Genomic DNA, 20,820 nt, shown 5'->3' on the forward strand with positions numbered 1-20,820 from the left:
CGGATGCATTTTTGGGGGGCTGCTGTGACACATGTGAAGCGGCGTTGGCTGCAACATTTTCCTCTTCACTTTTTTATCCGTGCTGCCGCTGCGAAAGTTATTAATTTTAATTGACTGTTGTGTAATGTGTAGCTGTCGCTCCTCCAACGGCGGCGCATTCCGCTCGACACTTCGCCATTCGCCATTCGCCATTCGACAGCGGCCACTTCACATGCGCTTCTGTTCTCAGTTCTCTGGTCTCCGTTCCGCCGGGGAGAAGTCAATGTCCTGGCAAAGCTGCAGTTCAACCCACTGGATTGGCTTTAATTAAACACTCAGACACTGGGAGATTAATTGGTTTCACAGCATTAGATTTCACAGAGCTTTCTTAAAAGACTTAGTGTTATTGTAAATAATATTTACTTAGTAGAGTATACAGTTCAGAAAACAAATAAAATTATTTTCACTATTTAATACCATAAAAATAGTTTGGGACTTAAAAAAAAAGTGTATAATATAACAAAATGGTTTTAGTCTTTAATAAGAAATTTTAAATTTTGGATTATAAGTTTCGAAAAATAAAAAGAGAAACAAAAATATCAAGCTATATAAATATACTTTAAAATTCAGTAGTTTATTTTAAGAAACTGTTTTAGAAAATAAAATAAACTTTTTAATAGTAGTATATTATGTTTAAATCAATGCATTTTTTTTAAATAGTTGATTATTGCTACAACTTACATGCACAAATGACTTTTTTTTAATTTAATTTACCTTAAAATCATTTTTTCTTAAGAAGTGTTTTCTTTTCATTTTATTTTTTGCATTATAATATTATTAATTTTGTTTTGCAGTGCAGAAGCGTGAAGAAACGCTTGACACTTTGGGCATGTCGTCATTTGCCGTCTAAAAATAGCCGGCAGACGTTGGCAATTGCATTAATATTTTGTAACCGTTGTAATTAGGAGAGGAGTGGGTGGTTAAGGGGGAAGAGGGTGGAAGAGTTGGGCTTGAGGGGGCCGCATAGAAACAGCGGTGGTGTGTAGCTCCCCTTTCGGCTGCTAATTGAGGTATGCGACAACCACTTGTCACTTTTCGCATATAATGTTAATTGTTTAACTTGAAATAGGCGCCAGTCGATTGGTTAGAAAAACTTAATGCATTTGTTGGCGCCTAAGCAAATTTTTACACACTGCTCCCGCTGGAATGGAAATGAAAATGCAGCTTACGAGTGACATTATCAACGGATCTTTGATGAAGACAAATGATCGTGGTCGTTGCATTTGGTGCATCTTGTCTAATTAACGAGAAATACCAAAGCCACAAAACTTGGACTTTGGCCATTCAGATGAACGGGAAGTGCAAATGGTGAGGAGACTGGGTCACTGAGACTGAGTCTCAGTAGTTCTGAATGATCGATGGAGTTCACCGAGAAAGTTGAGATTGCTTAATTGCAGATACCGAGCGTTTTCCCACACTTTTTATATGCACAAATGGTTTCGATTTGGAATGTACTGGAGTAGAAAGAAATCTACACTACAGTCGAACTAATAAATTAATGTTTATAACATCAATTTATAAAATCAATTGTTTATGGGAATCAATAAAATATGTAAACGGATTATAAAATATATGACATTGTTTCCAAAGCAGTTTCTACGTGTCAGACATTTTTAATGACTGGCATTAATCAAAATCCCGTGTTATGAAATCTATACTTGTAATTTTTTAAAAATCACAAAATATTGAAAAAACATTTTATGAGCAAAGATTAATATAATTTTTGTCTGTCGATTTTAAGTGTTTAATTTTTTGATTAAAAAAACATGAATAATCATTAAAGTAGTCTGTTAAAATATCAAATTTTTCGCCAAACGTGTTAAATGCCCTCATTGGCCTTTAAAGACCTTTAGCTATTCATGCGGTGGTCGGAAAATGTGTGAATTCATAACTCAGGAGCGAAAAGGAGTGGGAGGTCGGGTTTTAGGTAGGTTTTAGCGGCGTTAACGCCCAAATTCAGCCTTGTCAGTTGGAAGCGCCGGTGCGCCTGGTAAAATTGGCACGAGATGCAGGACAAAGCAGAGGTTTAGAGGGTTTTGGACCGAACCGAACAGATCGCACTGCAGGCGGGCCCTGGCACAAACAAAGTGTGAAATTTGTACCTAAAATAAAAATGCGGCAAAAGGATGCCGAGAGGATAGCACTATCACACACGAGGGCAATGTCTGCATTTGATTTCCGTTTGCCTTGCGAGAGGTCGAAGTCGAAATTTCAGCCTCGGTTTTCAGCTCCATGCGGATTCACACCTCACGGGGAGAATTCTCCTCGGTGAGGAGAGGGAGGGATTTCAAGCGGTGGAGGGAGGTAGATTTTTCACATGCCGTGGCAAACATTTGGCCAACACATGGCCATCGCCATACCGACGTACAGAAATGTATCCGTGAGTCGGGCTTGGGCTGCGTATCCGTGAGATATTCAGATACAGTTTGTGTGTACCTACGCCTTCTGGTCACTGCTGCCGATCCTTCTCCCCCCGCCCCGCATATGAATCCTCCTGCTATCCTTTGTGTAAACAAATCAAATGTTCTGCGTGTTTGCTGTTTTGTCTCGCGCTAAACGATGAAGAGAAACAAGAACACACTTGGGGAAATTTTGTTATCTACTGAAGATGGGATTCTTTTTTATTTAAATACAAATTTAATTGAATAACACGTATTTTGAATTATCTTAATTTGTGTGTGATATTTTAATATATGACCACAACTGTTTTTATTTAAGAATAACACTAGATTTTATGGCTTTGAAAATTGCTGTACTCATTGTTTTAATTAACAAATACAAATTCACAAGACATTCGGCCTAATATTTAGAATGTCAATTCACGAAATTATTCATTTACAAAGATTTAAATTTGTTTTCATAAAATATACTAAGCTTGTAGAACAATGCAGCTAATATATGCTACCAAACAATTCGAAAATAAACGTGGCTTCCTAAAGAATAATTTTTATGATTGACTTTGTGTTCTTAGATTTTGCTGTTTTTTTAGTGCATCGACTGCGCAAAAACAAGCGCAGAATTGGAATTGACCCGGCAAATGTCTTTGTCAACAAGCGTCAACAGCCCCGAACTGAAGTGAACCAAGTGCAGCCAAGTTAAGCCAAGCCAGGCAAATTGCCTTTAAACTGGCAAAGAGCGGGGCAATATATGTATGTGCTTAGAGCGGGGGAGCAGCGAATGTGGCGAAAAGTTTTCGCAAATCAGCTGAAATTATGAACTTCCTTGCCATTGCCCGGGCGGAAGTTCATTTTAGTCCGCAATAAAAGTTTGCATCTCCTCAATGCTCCATTCGTTCTCGAACTCGAACTCCAACTCCGACTGCGACTCCCAGTTTTTAGTTCCCAGCTTCGAGTTGCCAGCTTCAGTTTCTATTCATGTTCATGTGCAAAAGTTTTGCGCTTATATAAGAGCATCAAATTTGCATCATTCACTTAAAACAAACACGCCGCACAAAGGATTCTGGGCGCTGCACAGAAACACAAACAAGCAAACAAACAAATATTAAATGCAAATATAAATGCAAAGGAGGGCCAAACGAATTGGGATCAGTTGAGTGAGCTCGATATCGGGCATTTATTGGGGCTTGTGTGGATGGGGCACTACCTGAGTGGAAGGGGGTGAGGATATTCCAAAGCCATATATCTGAGTAATCAAAGCAAACTTTAAGGGTAAACATTTGGCGGAAAAAGAAACCTCGGCAGCGCGCATACATATTAATAAAGTTGGTTTTGGGCAAATTGCCTTTAAGGTCCTTGAAGAACCTCAAACTGCTGCTTCCCGCATAAAATGCAACGTTTTTCTAGTTTTCGATTTGAAAGACAAACTTTTGCTGTTAAACCAACAAATGCCAGGGCAAGTACACAACGAAGCCAGTTTCACATGCAGATGCAGATACAGATACAGATGGAGCTACAGCTTCAGATACGAGTGAGTGGAAGCACCTCCAAGAAGGCAGCCGCCCAAGAAAGGAAGCCCAAGAAGCATCACACATGCATGCAAATTGCTCTCGAGGATTGGAGAACATTTTAGGAATTTATAGTTTTCTCTTATTTACCGACAGGAAGTGCAATTCACAAATCGTTAGCTCAACCTCAGGCGAACGACTCGAGAAATCGAGGAGGAAAGCCTTAACCCATTAAATACGCCATAAAATATTGCACATTTTTACTATCAGTAAATACAATTTTTATACAAGTTAACTGTTTTAACTTGTAGTTAAAAAATATTTCTAATAATGTAGCTCTAATTGTTTAAAAATAAATTGTTTCGAAAATTGTTGATATCTGTTTTGCGTGCATTATTTTTTTTGACAATTTTATAAAATTTATAAACTATGGGTCTGCTGAAATGCTTCCTAAACATGCATTTGTAAAACCCATTAAGATCCAATGGGTTAACGAGACTCCCAAGAACTCCCATATCATACCAACTACCAGAAGAAGTGTAAGGTGTCCCATCCGAAAAAGAAACTTATAATCAACAGCTTTGGCGGCTCAGCAACTGCCAAAGGCACAAAACTATCTCGAATATGTGTGGCAGCGTCTAAGTATTTCAAAATAACATAAGTATCTTATGGGATCCCCGCACTCTCCTGCTAGAAAGTTTTCTATCCCAAGTCCTGTCCTGCAGCAATTCCCCAAATGCGGCCCGTGTGTGCATTTAAGCCACTTTTACTGAAACTTCACATTAATTTCAATTTGCTGCCAGTAAAAGTTTTTCATGCACGTCCGCAAATTGCTTTTTTGGAGGGGACCTGAGGGGGAAGGTAAGCCATATAGGAACTTTAACACTTTGCGGTTAAGACTTGGCTTTCGATAGGTGATAGCCCGACAAGGACGCGACCAGTAAAAGGCAAATAATAAAAGTCAAAGTTGCTGACGTTAAGTTATGTGAGAATTTCTGTTTTTGGGTACTGCATTAAGTATATCATGGAATTAATGGCTGTGAATATTGGAAACCACTCTTTGAAAATAATTTTTTTTTTAGTTAAGGGTTTTTTAGTTTTATCTACTTCTTAATAAAAAAAAAATTGAATTCAAAAAAGTGTTAAATATATAAGTTAAGCTCATATGACTTTAGCTTACCAAAGAAACATTGTATTTGACTGCATTTTATTTGCCATCAGGTCAACTGGTTCCCGCTGTACAAGTTTGATTTCATTTTGATTTTACTTATTTTTGGGCATAAAAGACTAAAGCGTAGACTGTACAGGGGAACCTTTGTTTTCGGCCACCCAAAATGTGATTCGCGGAAAGCACAAGACAAACACACAGCCCCGAAATGCGAAACGTGCTGAAATCTGCTAGCTCAACACTAAACTCAGACATTAAAAGGCGGCACCTTGTGATGACGATACCGAGCTGGTGGCAAAGAGTCAGCATCAGACTCTGATTCAGATTCAGACTTATATACGGCATCTGGAAGATGGGGAAAGGGAACGATGACGAAACGCCCACATGCGACATTTCTTACGTGACTCGGACAGATGAGATTCAAATTCGGATTCAGATCCAGATATTCGGGTTCAGGGGCTCAGCTGGGGAGATATTAGCAATGGGCGGCAATGAAATCATGTGGCTGATAAATTTGCGTTTCTATAAATGACAGGATTCGGTTTTTTGGAGAGGGAATGGGGCAACCCTCATTAGTCTTAATAGTTTAACGACTAACTATGCTTTCGTTCCTTAATGAGCTTGAATGTCGGCCAGTTAAATTTTATAAATTGGTAAAAGGGTCTCAAAATGGTGTAGCTTCTTCAGAGGTTGAGGGTATGACAACACCTTTGAGCCCAAGAAATTTGTATCAGTACAGTCCCAGCTGAAATGGACATCCTTTCACACATTTAAAAAAAAAATAATGGATTTAGGAGAAAAGTGGAAAAATATGTAAAGAATTTGGAAATTAATAAATTTAATCATACAATGATATATAAATAAATCAATAACGGGAAAAATAAGGAAATTATTACATTTAATATTAATAAAAAGAATAAATTTAAGTAAGCAATCATTTTCTTCCAAATTAAATGATTCTTTGCTATTTTTTTTAAGTGTATCAAAACACGGCACGCACTTGTCGCTTGGCCTGTCCGTTGTCCGTTCCTTGAGCTCTTAGTTTATAATCCTGTTATTTTGCTGTTGAATGTCCTTTATGTCCTGCGGGATATGTGAAACTTTGTGGCCCGATAAAGAAGCAAGACATTTGCATACGAGGGTTGAAAGTTTCTGGCAAGTTTTGTTGCTTCGAGAAGTAATGGAGAGATATGATACCCAATTTTGAGGAGGTAGTGATGGTAAAATGTGAAGAAAAAAAATGAGAGGAATTTCCTGCAACTTTGTCCATATTCATTTGTTCACCCAGCTGTCATTCACCTCGGCTGCCTGTCAACCGAATGTGTGTCCTTGTCAGATCTGGTGGCCACATTCCGCACCAAGTTCAAGTGCCAACATCACCTGGTAAGGCCCCAAACCATTGGAAATTCACCGGGGAACCCCTTTCTCCCCTCGAAAATGTCTCATTCTCGCCATTTCAACGGCCACCCAGAGCGTTTGGCTTTTTGCAACGCAAACAAAACGTCAGTCAGCCCGAAAGACTGGGGCAAAACCGCGAACTGCTGCCTTGCATTTCACATTTCACTGCACGAGGAAAAATAATTAGCAAAAGATATATACACAAGTTTTTTTATATATAAAGTTGATGAAAAATCGTATTATAAATTATCCCAAGCCAATACAATAAAATTTTAACTTATAAAAATGAACAGAAATATTTTAAGGTGAATACAAATTTTATACACAGAATGATATTCCATACTTTTTGACACCATGTTAAGCTTTAAATTTGAGATTCTAAATATATATTGGATTGTTGAACGAATTTCATTTAAGTTTTTCCGTGTGTAGATACAATAATTCCCTGCTTCCATAGCGTCTCAATGCTGGGCAAAAATAGTGCGCCGTGTCCGACGGTGTTTACTTTGGCAGCACTTGAAAACAAAAATCCAAAACCGAATCAGCATATAAATCGGCAGACTAATCCCAAAAGTCGCGACCACCCGCGCTGCCGTCGAGAAATGTTTCGAAATTAATTACAATTAAAAGTTTTTGGGTCTGTTTTCGAGAAAGCGCACGCACCTTGGCCAATAAAATGAAAATTTATGGGTCACACATGAGCGGAGACCCGAGGAAAATGTGTGCCTCCGTTTTCTAGCCTTATTAATTGGCCCCGGCTTATCCAAGGCAGTGGTCGCCTCTCAAAGGCTTTAGGCAAATTTGTCTTGCCTTGGGCCAGCCACAAGTTGAGGCAGGAGCACACTGAAAAAAAAGGGTTGAAGAATGAAACATATTACGAACTGTGTTAAAGTTTTTACTTTCCTAAGATTTCCAATATTTATTTTTTGTACACTGCGTTATGATTCGGGCTCATATGCTTTACTTATTAAATTATTATTACTATTTTTAGGTTCAAAGTCATTTAAAAGTTTAGTATATTTTTAAGCAAGATTTTGAGATGGCTTCCATTTTTCCAGTGCTTAGAGTGTTCCTTTTCTGAAAGGGATGAGGTAAGTGGTTGAGTGGGTTAAGGAGCACTCTTACCTCTGCCTCAGCTCGCCAAGGGATTCAATTTAAGGCTGAGGGTCTGCCACATGTGTGTTGGACTTGATGGCCCAGATAAAACGGCCATTCTTTTGGGTGAGATTGTAACCAATTTCGCCTGCTGCTGTAGGTAAAGTAGTGATAAGGTTGCGAGGAGTGGGGAACACAGGAACTGAGGCCAGGAGCACACATGCTGGGAACCACATAATAATTCTTGAGAACAATGTAAGCGTCAATTGTGCATGGCCAATGTACGTACGCCTGCGAGTTTGTGTATGTGGGTAGTTTCTTTGGCCTTTTCTTCGCCCCCGAGACAGTTTGCCCACATTTGTGCAGACTCAGATCTCCAGACTCAGACTGAGACTGAGACTCAGACATCAAGGGACACAAAGACGACAACGTCGGCACATGCCACACGTCAAGTCAGGAAATTTAAATTAAAAACCTTTTTTGCATGAAATGTTTTTGTTTGCCTGCAAGCATGATGCATATGTTTCCACTAATTCTGGGGGTTTTAAAAGCAAATGGATAAGCAGAATGGGATAAAAGTATTACATTATACAGACAAGACTTGGGCTAAAGTTGGACACTGCTGTCTAAGTAAAGAATTATTGTGGGGAAAGAGTGTCAGATATTAATTGAAAAGGTTTCGACATGATATATGTACTTAAGATTCAGATTTTGATACTACATTTTAAGGCAGTTGAATATTTTTACCACTATTTGTGAAAGTCATTTGGATCATTAAATTTAAGGAACAATTGATTTTTGCTGAATAAAGGTAGATAAGGAAAAGATAAGATTAATATTATTTTTAAATTAATAAATAGCACATGCCTACAATGAAATAGAAATGGTTTTGTTTTAAATATCATTTGGGTGAATTATTGAATTAAAGTTTAATTTCGACATGTGTGTTAATTAGAGTTCAAAAACTAAGCTTTTGAGACAATCTTTCTCGAGTGAATCATTAACTTATTCTGGTTTATTTCTTATCACTTACTTATATATCACCAGATGTCACCAAAAATACATCGAAATCCGATTAGTCAGCGAAAGAAGAACATATAGAATATACACAAGGTTCAGCATGAGTTAGATCAATTAGACATCAGCAGATAGTGAGCTCACTCGGCTCGTTTCCTTTGAGTACAATTGTCTCCGAGTGTGATTACTTCACTTTTATCAGCTCGAAAGAAAAAAAAACTAACACTCGTAAATTTCAAAGCCAGGGCTTTGTGCCTATAAAAGTAAATCAGTTTGAACTCGAACTGCGCTCTCTTATTATTTTTCTCTTGTATTTTTCTCTCACATATGCTGCGAGTGGCAATTAATTTGTGTGCTTAATTCGCCTAATTATTCCAGGCAATAAAATTTTCAATACACTCAGATGATGATGATGGTGGGGCCCCCTGCTCATTTATTGTCCCTTTGTCCACACCTAAAATGGGAAAATTTTGCCGGGAGGGGGGGCGCAGGACACGTTTAATTCAATTCGCGAAGGTTCCTTGACTCGACTTCATTTTATTTATATTTTTTTCCTCCTTGGCTTAGAGGGAATAAAAAGACGAATAAAAAAACAACAGCGACATTTAAATTCAAATCGCTGAAGACGCTGACAAAGAAGCGGCGCCACACGTCGGATTAATTTTATGTGCCCCAAGGAAAAGCGTCTCCAGGACATCTTTCGCCCTCGCTTTTGCTTCAATTAGAGGAGAATGGAATGGCGGCACCAGGACCAGGACCAGGACTTCGAAGTCCTTTGGCATTTGCCATTGGCTGGCTGCAATTGTTAAAATCGAATTAAGCCACGGTGTCGCATACTTTTGATCTCCCCGTCAGCCAATGAAATGTTGCACTGCTCGACGAAATGTCCTTACATTGTCCTTGCCGAGTAAATGTAGGTATTTCCACCCGCTACTCCCCCTCGACGTTCGTCTTTCGTCTATTTCAATTTCGGTTTGCTTGGCGCAAATGAAATTAAACGAAGATTAGTCGTGTGCTCGCTAGATTATTCCAAGAAATAAAAATCCAACAAATATAAGAGAACCCAGCGATTTAGCTGGGCGTTCATTATTTTTTCGTTTTGGTGGCGGCTTTTGCTTGGCGCTTATTTCTATTTGTATTTTCCATTCGCTTTGGCATGCTGCTCGCCGTTTTTTTTATGGCCCCTTGAGGTGATTTGCTCAAGTTCGCCGCCCTCATTTCAAGGAAAACCTCAGGGGTATAGGGGTTTATTTAAAGGAAAAGGGCAGGGGTTGAGGTTCAGCGGTTGGGGTGTCACATTAGTGGAGCTCAAATCTGGGCAAATCACAAGCTACATTTAACCCGCAAATGATGGCCGGCTTTGGCATCATCTGCAATTTATGAAAGAGTTTCGGGATACCAAAATCTAATGGCTAAACAAAACGAAATTAAAGGGAGGCTAAAAGAAATCTTTTGTAAGATTTTAATTACTCAAACCTAATTTGAATTTTTAACAGATATTGTACTTAAAGTTAAATTGCAGCTACTAAATAAATATTTAATAGTTTAAGAATTAAAAACCTTTAATCCTTAAACATACATTTTATTTGTATTTGAAAGTTTTTATTAAATTGTTGCAATGGAGCAATTTAAATATTTTTAAACTAGATTTTTTTTTTGTCCAAGCCTAAACACCTCTTTTAAAACCTCTACTTATCAATAGAAAATAAAAATAAACTTTTTGTATGATATTCTTAGGCGATATTTGTAACTCACCATGAAATACTCTGAAAAAAGGCCCCTCATCCGACTTTTCGTTAACTGCCGCTTGCGTGTTCAATTAAAAAATGGTACCCATTAATTGCAAACCAATTTGCAGTCCGGACACTTCCTTGTTTGGTGTCTCAAGTGTTCTGGACTGGATTTTCTCGATTTTCCTGCTCCTTTGCCACTTTGATGAGCGGAAACAGCGACGACCGTCGATGTTGACATTTTTTGCATATTAATTGAAGACAAGGCCTCATCTTTCAGTCCGATTTTTTTCCCCTCCCCTGGCTTGTGCCCTTGTCCACCCTTGGCTTAATTTGCGGTAAGTTCATTAAGTAATAAAACATAAATTTCATTTTTTTTTTTCGTTCGTCTCCAGCACCCCGTCATCAAGTTCTTGATACTTTTCCCATTTTTTTCTGGTCGCTGTTTTTGTTGTTTTTTAATGCTTTGCATATTTCTTTAATGAATTAATTCTGTTTTGGTTTCGGTTCTGTTGATTCACCGTTCACTGGGCTTTGATAAAAAAAAGGCACAAAAGTCGCTGGCGATAAAACTGAAGAAATGTGCCAGGGGAAAGGGGGTAGAATATTTTGTATAATTTATGCAAAAAACATTAGGGGTAGCCGGCGGCAGGGGAAACGCGTTTGTCGAGTGTTAATTATGCCCTGGCTGCAAAACTTTTCTATCAATTTTTGGATATATAAATTTGAGAGCGCAGAAAACATGTTTTGCATATGAAAACGGAGATATGGAAAATTGAGGAAAAATAAGGAAAATGTTGCCGTTCTGCTCAGCGGCTAATTGCATTCTCCTGGGGTTTTCTCTATAAAGTGGGAAAAGCGTCTGCATCAAATTGCAATTTCTGCATTGTGTGCTGAAAAACACTGGGAAAAGAGCATTGATTTATTTAATAAGTTATTTATATTTAAATTTGATTTATTTTAATATATAAAGTTGCGATAAGGTTAAAATATTAAGAATACAAATTAAAATTCCTCTTATAGAAATAATTAGTAATTGTTGTTTTAAATTTCTCATATTGTGCTGTAAACTATACAAGTTTAAAGCAGTTATTGTTATTTTAAATTCCCTATATGGGGATTTATTCAAGTTGTATTGGTTGGTTATGCACTGCCATTTTCGCACTGTGTATTTGGGGGATGTGGTGCCTTGGGGTGTCAGGTTGTCAATCGCCTTGCCGGTTGTTTGTTGTCTCTGATTGTTGACATGCATTCCCGCAAATGAGCCGTGCAATTGTCGGGGTGCCTCCTATTGACAGCTCCCAGTTCGATAGTCAAACTGAAAGTATATCTGGGGACCTCTAACTCTAGACCCGCGGGATTCGTCACGTGTTTCAGACGACGTGTGCTCGACTTTGGCTTCATCTTTTTCTGCATTTTCATCTCCGGCTTCCCTGACTGACAACTGTCGGTTTCCATCTCGGGGTTCCGACACTGAAAAGTGTGACGATTTATTTGGCATATGGCGCGGGGTGCAGGAATCAATTGGTTTTGTCCCCGGGCAGATGCCTTAGATCTGCGACACGGGCATTGACAGCCTCAACTGGACATCATTTGTCTTGGATGTTGGGATTTACATTTGCTTTGCTTTCAACTCTTCTGTTCGGCTCAAATTCTCGGCTTGTCAGTTGTTTCTAATGAGTTTTTATAATGGACTCTCTTCCTATAGTATAACAACTAATTATGGTCCATTTTCCCTGTCCATATCTGCTTGGTGATAACACAATGTTTGCTGCCCTGCTGCTGATAAGAAATATTTTTAAATTTGTATTTGTATTATTTGTATGCCCTATGGCAAAACTGAGGCTAAATTGATTTAATAAAAAAATATGGTAATACAATTTTTGAATAATTTAAATTATTTACTAATTTGAAAAGACTGCTAATTAAAAATCTCTAGTGATTTAAAAACTTCTTTGATTGTGCTTAGAAATATTTTCCACAAGCCGATTGTTTTTAATTTAATTACAAAAAATTACTTGTCATTTAAACAGTTGTTTGAATAAATCAATATGCTTTATTTTCGAGAGTATTCCTAAACTGAGTACATTCCGATTAACAATTTTTCTATTATCATAATTCTATCGATTGGTCCGCAATAGTAGCTAGTACGTGCATTCCGCGTCCGACTTTCGAACCACCATGTTGCGTTTGAGCTTGCTGCTAATAATTGCCTTCGTCGGGTTCTTGGCATCCGTCTCCGCGGAAATAGTGAACTTTCAAATGTGCGATGATAGCGTGGACACCTGCACGATCCAGCAGGTGATGGTGACGCCATGTCCGGAGGCGAAGTTCAATACCGCCTGCCTCGTCCGGCGGAGGCACAGATTCACGATGAGCTTCACTTTCACGCCCCACTTCGATGCCGATCAATTGGATGCCAGCTTGGGATGGGTCAAATCGGAGACGGTGGAGCTGCCACTGCTAACGATGGATCGGGAGGCCTGCAAGTACACCAGTTGCCCCGTGATATCCGGAGTGACGCACAACTACACCAACAACATGCCCGTCGACTCCAAGTCCCCGCTGAGTCCTTACACCATCCGATGGGCCTTGAAGGACCCCGTCTCCCAGAAGCGATGCTGCTTCACCATCGACATCAAGGTTGTGCGCTAAGAAGTCACTCCAAATTCTGGCAACAAAAAATATTTGGAGTTCAGTTAATTGTATTTCTTAAACATTGAAATACAAAAATATTAAATTGATTGCTCGTTGAATTTTCTTGTTCCTCAGTGTCTTACTCTCCCCACATTATAATTAGGTTAATTAGGCTCGCTTTACCTCAAAGCGATTAGTTTAATGACAGAGAACAAAAGAATGCTGCTGATAATAGAGCATTGCTATTTCAATGAATCCGGTTACCAAGCACAAAGATTTTAATTTGAAATATATATATGACTAAATTAAGTCCCAGTTTTTGTTAAAATTTTTATGAAATACATTATGAAACCCTTTTTAATTATTTTACTCTCTTAGTTTTTAAATTAAGAAAACAAAATTATATTGGTTATTTTATCTTTTTTAAATCTAAAAATTGAAACGTATCAGAAAGGACTTACCAGTCATCTGATATCATTTAAAAAGCGTATTGAAGATGTGTTGGAAAATGATAGCTTTGAATTTATGATGTAAAAATTTATAAATTTAATATTTGTACTTGTGTAATTCGTAATTTTATATTTTTGCTTATTATTTCATTTTTCAAATGTTTAAATGTTCACTCAAAGTACATTTTGATAAGGAATTCCTTTGCAATCAGTTGGTACACGCTTGTGACCGCTTTCGCTTTATGATTGTAGGCACAGATGTGACCCGATTTTAGGGGTCAACGGGTCCGAAGATTAGCCGCTTTCGTTTCGAAGTCCGTAATCGTGGCCTGTGCTTGCATTCCGTGTCCGACTTTCGATCCATCATGTTGCGTCTGAGCACGCTGCTGGTCGTCGCCGCGGTCCTGATCTTGGGATCCGTCTCCGCCGAAGTGATCAACTTCCAAACGTGTCCGGACAGCGTGGACAGCTGTACAATCCAGCAGGTGAGGGTGATGCCGTGTCCCGAGGCCAAGCAAAACTTAGCTTGCAACGTTCGCCGGAGACGAAGCACTAAGATGAGCTTCGATTTCACTCCCAATTTCGATGCTGACCGAGTGGAGGCCACTTTGGGATGGGCCAAATCTGAGACGGAGGAACTGCCCCTTCTCACGATGGATCGAGACGCCTGCAAGTACACCACTTGCCCCTTGAGATCCGGAGTGACGCAGACCTACACCACTGAAGTGCCCATCGAGGCAAAGTTTCCACTGAGTGCTTATACCATCCGTTGGTCCTTCAAGGATCCCGTTAGCGGAAAACGCTGCTGCTTCACCAACGACATTAAGGTGGTGCGCTAAAACGATACTGAAAAATACGCAGGCCCTGAAAGGCCTCCTCTGAACCATATCCAAAAACTCCTAGAAAAAAATCTTCTTGTGTTTATCCAAGTTATGACACAATAAACACAACAAATACTTTAAAATAGATTTCGTCTTTTTTTCCACTTTTATACTAATTTTGTAAGCCAAGTCCATATTAATTTTAAACTACAAATACAATGTCACAAATTTTCTATAACTCAAGGAAAAAGAAATGGCGAAACATATTTTTAAAGAAAAAAAATTGTATATTGTTCATTGAAAAATATTGTTATATGACTTATAATTTGTTTCTTTTAAAAATTATACAAAATTAAATTTAAAAACAAAATTCGTGTATTATCTACTTCTGATTACAGTGTTTCTCTGTTCTCGCACTGAGCTCCAGATTGTGGTGAATAAATTTATTTTCTGTTAACGATTTAGTGCGTTTTTTAATTATTTGTGTGTCGGGCTACGGCCCACTGGGGACAGCCTCAAGAAATAAAGATATTTACTCCAATAATCATCAACCTGCTGGCGACTAATTTGAACCCCAAGGTCCCGCGGGCAGAAGAGGGAAAATGTATAAAACTTTGATTGAACTTTTGGGTGCCATTAAAAAAAACTCTCCCGCCTTTGTCAGCTTTCCTCTGCGGGTCTTATCAGCGTCGTCAAACAATTAAAAATTGAGCACTTAAGTTGTGGTCATAAAATCATTTGTTTTTCTCTTTTTCCCTCTCATTTTTTTTCGGAGTTTTATTGTTTTTCTGTTCACATTTTTCAGTGGTGGAAAATTCAAATAGCAAATCACTTTTCCTACTCAGGGTTATAAAAGGATGAGGGTGTACTGTTTCATGCGTTTTGGTTTATTAGGTTTTGAGATAATATTAATCTAGATATAAGAAATAGATAACTGTTTAAAGAAATTAGATAAATAAAACATGTATTGACATATTTGAGGGAGTCCTGCTGCTCGAAGTAATTTAGAATAATAATTAAAAATAAATATTTTGGGTAAACATATTTTTATTCTTCAGCTAGCCCGCTTATCGAAACTTTTTTAAAGGGTATTATTTCTTCCAAATATTTTCTATCACATCCACTTCCACTTAAGTGTCTCTTGCGTTTCTTGTTTACCTAAACGAAAACGTAGGATTTTTTTTCTGAGTGGTTGGGGAATCGGTCAGAAGTCTGATAGGCCTGACCCCAAAAAAAAGCAAGGCAATAAAAACACAAACAACGTCAGACACTTGAGCAAATAATAATAATAACGAGAGTAATCAGAGAAAGGACTTAAAGCACACATTGTTACTCAATTTGGATGCTTGAAGAGCTTGAGTCAAATTCAAATTTTGGCATTGGCCTCGCCATACTTTTTACCCAAAACATACGGAGTTTTTGTGAGTTGCGAGATGATTTCACATTTGACTTGCTCGAAACAAGGTGAGGCATCCACATACACAACTTCTCTTCGCTGACTGAGATAGGCATTAAGAGCAGGTTCACTTTTCCGGAACTGGGCCATCTGGCGATCCAAAAAGCTAATGTGAGCTTGAGGTCCTGGCGAATAACTATTCAGCACAATTCGCATGCGTGCCATACGCTCATCGATTTGCAGGAAGACAAATCGATTTGGGGGCACAGTGAAGCCCTCGAAGAGTTCCTCAGCTTCACACTTATTGTTTGGGTAATTGATCAGTATCCAACCCCTGTGCAGGGCATCATCCTTGAGGAGTCTGTTCTGAATGAGATTTCCCACTGCCTGGGACCTTTTGTACACACAATCCTTTTCAATGGCTTCCTGCAGCAATCGCGAGTGCTCATCCTGTTTCTGGCTATTTATGCTGTGATAGGCCAAGACATCGGCATCCAGAATGAGTAAGTTCCAACGTTGAGCTAAGACATGTGCCAAAGAGCTTCGACCCGATCCTGGTTTGCCATGGAGCACGATGCGATGGTAAAAATTCCTGGGCAGCTGGTAGAAATCTCTCTCAACTCCACGATGAAAGGCGTCCAACGATTTGGTATATATATCGACACCGATCCGCTTGATATTCTCGCCCATCCACCGACGCACATCGGTCACTCCATCCGAAACGGCAATCTCCGCTAGAAGTCGGCTCATTACCTCCATTAACATGTACTTTTCAATGTAATACATAAAGGCAGCACCGTACTCCACCAGCATGGATCGATCGAAATGGATGGCAAATGACATATCGCTGTCGAAAACTTATAAAATTGTACAATTTAAGGAGTATTGTTACTTCTCATCAAGAGTAATCAAACAAAAGAAATAAATTTGAACTTGATTTTTAAAATATGGATAGCTTGTTTTAGGCAAATTGTAAATGAAAAACGTAGCTTGAACAGCCTTGAACAGAAATCTTTTGAAATAAACGTATTGTAAATTATAAAAGGTGTCTACCTTTATTTTTAATAATCTGAAAACTTGGCAGATATTTATGGTGGGAACAGTTAATTAAATAGATTTTACAAAGTTTTATGCGCTTTTTTTTTTGATATTTATTTATTTTTCGTGGGATTTTGTTAAGTTAATAAAGCTTAGTTCCGAAGAAATGTCTTTTCTTTTATATGCCCCTATTCTTTATATTTTTTCACTTCTTGAAGGGTTACTCAACATCCTGTCTCAGCATAGCCCACTCCTATACATTTCTATTCGTTTTCCAACTCATAACGAGAGCTTGATGGAGAGCATTACCATTAAGACGACTGTTGCTGGGATTTCTCGCATTGTAATGATCATATTAATTGCTTCCGTTACAATATTAGAAAATGGCGCGTACTTCCGGGCAGCTCGAAAAGCAAGAAAAGCTGAAAAGGATTTGGGGGAGCAGGGCCCATATAATGGCGAACTAATGTCTTGCCAGAAAGGCAGCCAAGAAATGGCAGGCCAAGGCAAATTGGCCTCATATGAGTGTGCAGCTAGCTGGGTGACAATATTTTGCAGCGAATTATGACAGCTCCTTTGTCTTTTCCGGGGCATAAGCCCCACTCCCACACCCCCAACAAGTCGCACTGGCATTAACAATTTAAAAAGCCGGGGCTGCTAACGGTCTGCAAAGTGTTGCCAAAATGTCTGTCATACTTTATGTTGTCTTATGAGCTGCCCGGCATGTCCTGGCCAAAGCCAAGAATCTTGGTGGCAGTTCTGTATCCTTATGAGGATGCCTTGAATGCCTGCCTGCCAGAAGAAGAGTGCTTTCTTGGTGGGTGGATGTGTAAGTGGATGGTTTGAGTGGGCTAATAAAAACTAGCATACAAGTACGATGAGAAATTGCTTCCTGTTGCTGTTGCCTTCGCAGGACACTCTCCATATTGTTATGTCAAATATGCTGTTAATATCTTGCACACACTAATATTGCCGCATCCTTTGCTCTTCGGTTTATCTTCGCTTTTTCCCCAGCTGGCCACAAGCGAAAATAAAGAGACACGCCTTAAAAATGCATTCGTGAACGTATTTTAATTATATATATATAGAGAAAAAAAAAATTAAATCAAAATATGCATTTGAATGTGGAGTGTGCTTTCGGCTGCGGCCGCTGCCACAAAGAGCGAAACTTTTTAATTAAACTCAAAGCAAAAGCGACAGCGATAACAGCCCGACAGCCGCTCATCTCAGTGCTCCAAATTACATTTCATCATTATGGCCAGCGTCCACACACTCATATTATTTAGTATATACACCCCCGAACCCGATCCCGGTCCGTCTTCATTCTGTTTAATCGCCAAAATTGTGGCACAAGCCGATGTCGACTTTTGACGCATTTCGCAGTTATCTCAGACGACTTGCGGATCGAGGCACGCTACTGGGAGACAAGATGACGCCCTAGAATCGTTCATAGAAATGGTCAATCCGAATTTGGAAATGCTCTAGAAAATATTTCCGAAAACCAGCAAAAGGCTAGGAGTTTATTTCTGTATAGAAAACCTGAAAAATGTAGGTTTTTTTTCGATTTTATGTTAGGTGTAAGCGTTCAACTAAAATAAGAGCACTCTTATGACGTATCACATTTTTTAAAAAGACATAAAAATATATTTTCAAAAATTTGGTAATATAAAATAAAAATGTTGGCAATTGGCATGTAGGAAAATACTACACAGTTGAAAAGTAATATATTAATACACATTCATTAATTTATTTTTACAAGAGTACAAAAATAATCTGTAGGTTGTGTAGTAAAAAACTGCGCAAATTATGAATGCAAGTACATGTGAAACGCAGATTGAGTGAATAATGTGAAACGAACACACGCAAATAACCAAGAACAGGGGCTTGTAAAGCTTTGTTCTAAAGAAAATATATGGTAGAGCCGACCAACCTCATTATCCCATTGCCAACCGTTAAAAAACCGAGGCGCAATTCGAACTTAAGCGGGCTGATAAGAAAAGTGACGTTCCGTGCTTGGCACCCGTGGCACCGTGCACTCACAAAATGTTTTTAACGGAAACAAAATATTATTACCAAATATTTGGGGTTTTTGGGGAATAAATTAGCAATTTATTAAAGGTAGATGAATCAAAAAATCGTATTTTAAACCATCGAAGGCACCTGAAGTTAGAAATGTGGCTTGCTTAAAAATAAAATGAAGTGAGAGGAAAGTTAAAATGAAATAATACATTTTTTTTAATATTTAAGAGGGTATTTTGGTCCATGTTGAAAAACACAAATTGAAATTAATTAATTTTTAAAATTCTTTAATATTCTTTTTTTCTCAATCCTCTGTTCTCTAATAAATATACTTTATATTGAAAGGTTTTTTTTTTAAATATATGGAAATTTTCTCGAGTGTGGCTGCTGTTCTAGCTAAAGATTGTCAGCTCCTTTAAAGTTTGCCGGCCGCCATGTGAGGAGCGTTTGAATACTCGTAGTTCTGTTGCATCGTCGACCGATGCACTGGCCTTATCGGGTCTGTCGGGCTATGGACCTTATCGACTTCCTTTGAGGCCCCTGCTCCAAAGGGCCGGAAGCATTAAGTGCCGTGTGTTGTCGTCGCAGACTTGCGCTTATCAATTTCACAATTGCACATGACTTTATCTTCGTCCGTCAGCCAGCATAAAAAAGCCCGCTAAATGTGGAAGAGTTTCACTGATTTTCACCCTTTTTTTCTCCAACCACAAAACCCTCAACACTCAACGCCCAACAATTAAAAATCATTTTTCATCTGCCGTTCACACAATTGCTAGTCAACTTTCCATTTTCCCCCAGAGGACACGAATCTATGGCAAACAATACAAAAAAAAAAAAATAAAAAATAAAAGTGGCAAACAAAGCCACACATCAACAGGCTGAAAAATGGGAGCTGGGGTTTTTGGTCCTGAACCACTTTGTCATGCCGACAATTTGCTGCCAATATTTTGCCAATTTTTTTTTGGTGCGCATTTCTCCACTGGTTTGCCTTCAATTATGCAGCAATTGAAAAATTACTACGTGTACAACAATTTTGGTTTCAGCTCAGCTTTTTTTGTTGCGACTGGGATTGGGAAAATGGGTTTTATTTTAGGATGGCAGACAACAGGTTTAAAATTTGTCACCGCAACGACAAACATGACAAACGCCAAATGAAGCGCAAATTTAATTACGCAATTTTATTGGATTAACAGGCGCAACCTGAATGTGGATAAAAACAAATTTAAATATGCCGCACACATGTGCTCTGCCCGTTCCCTTAATTTGGACCACCCCATGAGAGCATTTGGCCCGGTCGAAAGAACGTCTAGTCGCGTAGGTGAGTCGTAAATTTACGCGCCATTGTTGGCAGATTTTTGGCCCACTCCTTAACCCCTTGTTGCCCCTGTTGTGTTGACGCCAATGTTGGGAAGCCCCAGCTCCACGTACACCCCTGCTGCATGTGTGTGTTATCTTCCTTTTTTGGCCTTTTCACTTATGCAAACGGAACATTTGAAAAATATGTTGGCAGGATAAACAGCAGTGCCACAAAGTGCAGCTGATGCCCCCAGAAGAGCTGGACTCTCCAGACTGCTTTCTGCTGCCCTGACATTTTAATGAGCATGCAACACTGCAACGTGCTACTCTTACCCCTTTTTCTACAGTGAAAAAAATACTGCTCAAACGCTGTAGCAAAAGAATCCTTCTATTTTTAAAACCAAACTTAAAGGGGTCAGAACATAGGGTGTGTAAAATATAAATTCTTATTTATAAAGATAACCATAGGACTTTCGAAATATGTTGCAGTATACCTCTTATGTTCTTTTAAAACTATAGATAATTCAATGGCACCAGTTTTATTTATTTTATAATTTTATTTGTTTTAAGAATGCTGTAAAAAAAAAAAAGTACTTATTGGTTTTATTAATCCCTTATTTCAGATTAATCCCACATAATCATATGCAGAGCCTAGATAAAATATGTTTTGACACCAATTTATTTAATTTATATATATATTTTTAATATTTTGAAGTTATATATCCCCTAAGAATAACATTTTATAATCTAATTTATTTGGTAAGCCATTTTAATAAGAGAAGCCTTCGAGATTTTTTTGACCGTGGATCCACC

At 38.5% G+C, this 20,820-nt stretch overlaps 3 protein-coding genes across 3 annotated transcripts; 2 read left to right on the forward strand and 1 right to left on the reverse strand.

Annotated features, from left to right (window-relative positions):
* The first annotated feature begins 12,489 nt into the window (after positions 1–12,489).
* LOC108148494 (MD-2-related lipid-recognition protein) lies at positions 12,490–13,095 on the forward strand. Its single transcript, XM_017275529.2, has one exon. The coding sequence runs from the start codon at positions 12,533–12,535 to the stop codon at positions 13,004–13,006; it is 474 nt and encodes a 157-aa protein (XP_017131018.1). The 5' UTR covers positions 12,490–12,532; the 3' UTR covers positions 13,007–13,095.
* Positions 13,096–13,760: 665 nt separating this feature from the next.
* Positions 13,761–14,718, forward strand: LOC108149029 (MD-2-related lipid-recognition protein-like). The gene has a single exon (XM_017276378.2). The coding sequence runs from the start codon at positions 13,803–13,805 to the stop codon at positions 14,274–14,276; it is 474 nt and encodes a 157-aa protein (XP_017131867.1). The 5' UTR covers positions 13,761–13,802; the 3' UTR covers positions 14,277–14,718.
* Positions 14,719–15,317: 599 nt separating this feature from the next.
* On the reverse strand, positions 15,318–16,613 carry LOC108148536. The gene has a single exon (XM_017275576.2). It carries the CDS (start codon positions 16,495–16,497, stop codon positions 15,625–15,627), a length of 873 nt encoding a protein of 290 aa, XP_017131065.1. The 5' UTR covers positions 16,498–16,613; the 3' UTR covers positions 15,318–15,624.
* Between the last annotated feature and the right edge of the window lie 4,207 nt (positions 16,614–20,820).

This window comes from Drosophila elegans, unplaced genomic scaffold (assembly GCF_018152505.1).
Source record: "Drosophila elegans isolate 14027-0461.03 unplaced genomic scaffold, ASM1815250v1 contig_476, whole genome shotgun sequence".
Taxonomy (NCBI): Eukaryota; Metazoa; Arthropoda; class Insecta; order Diptera; family Drosophilidae; genus Drosophila; species Drosophila elegans.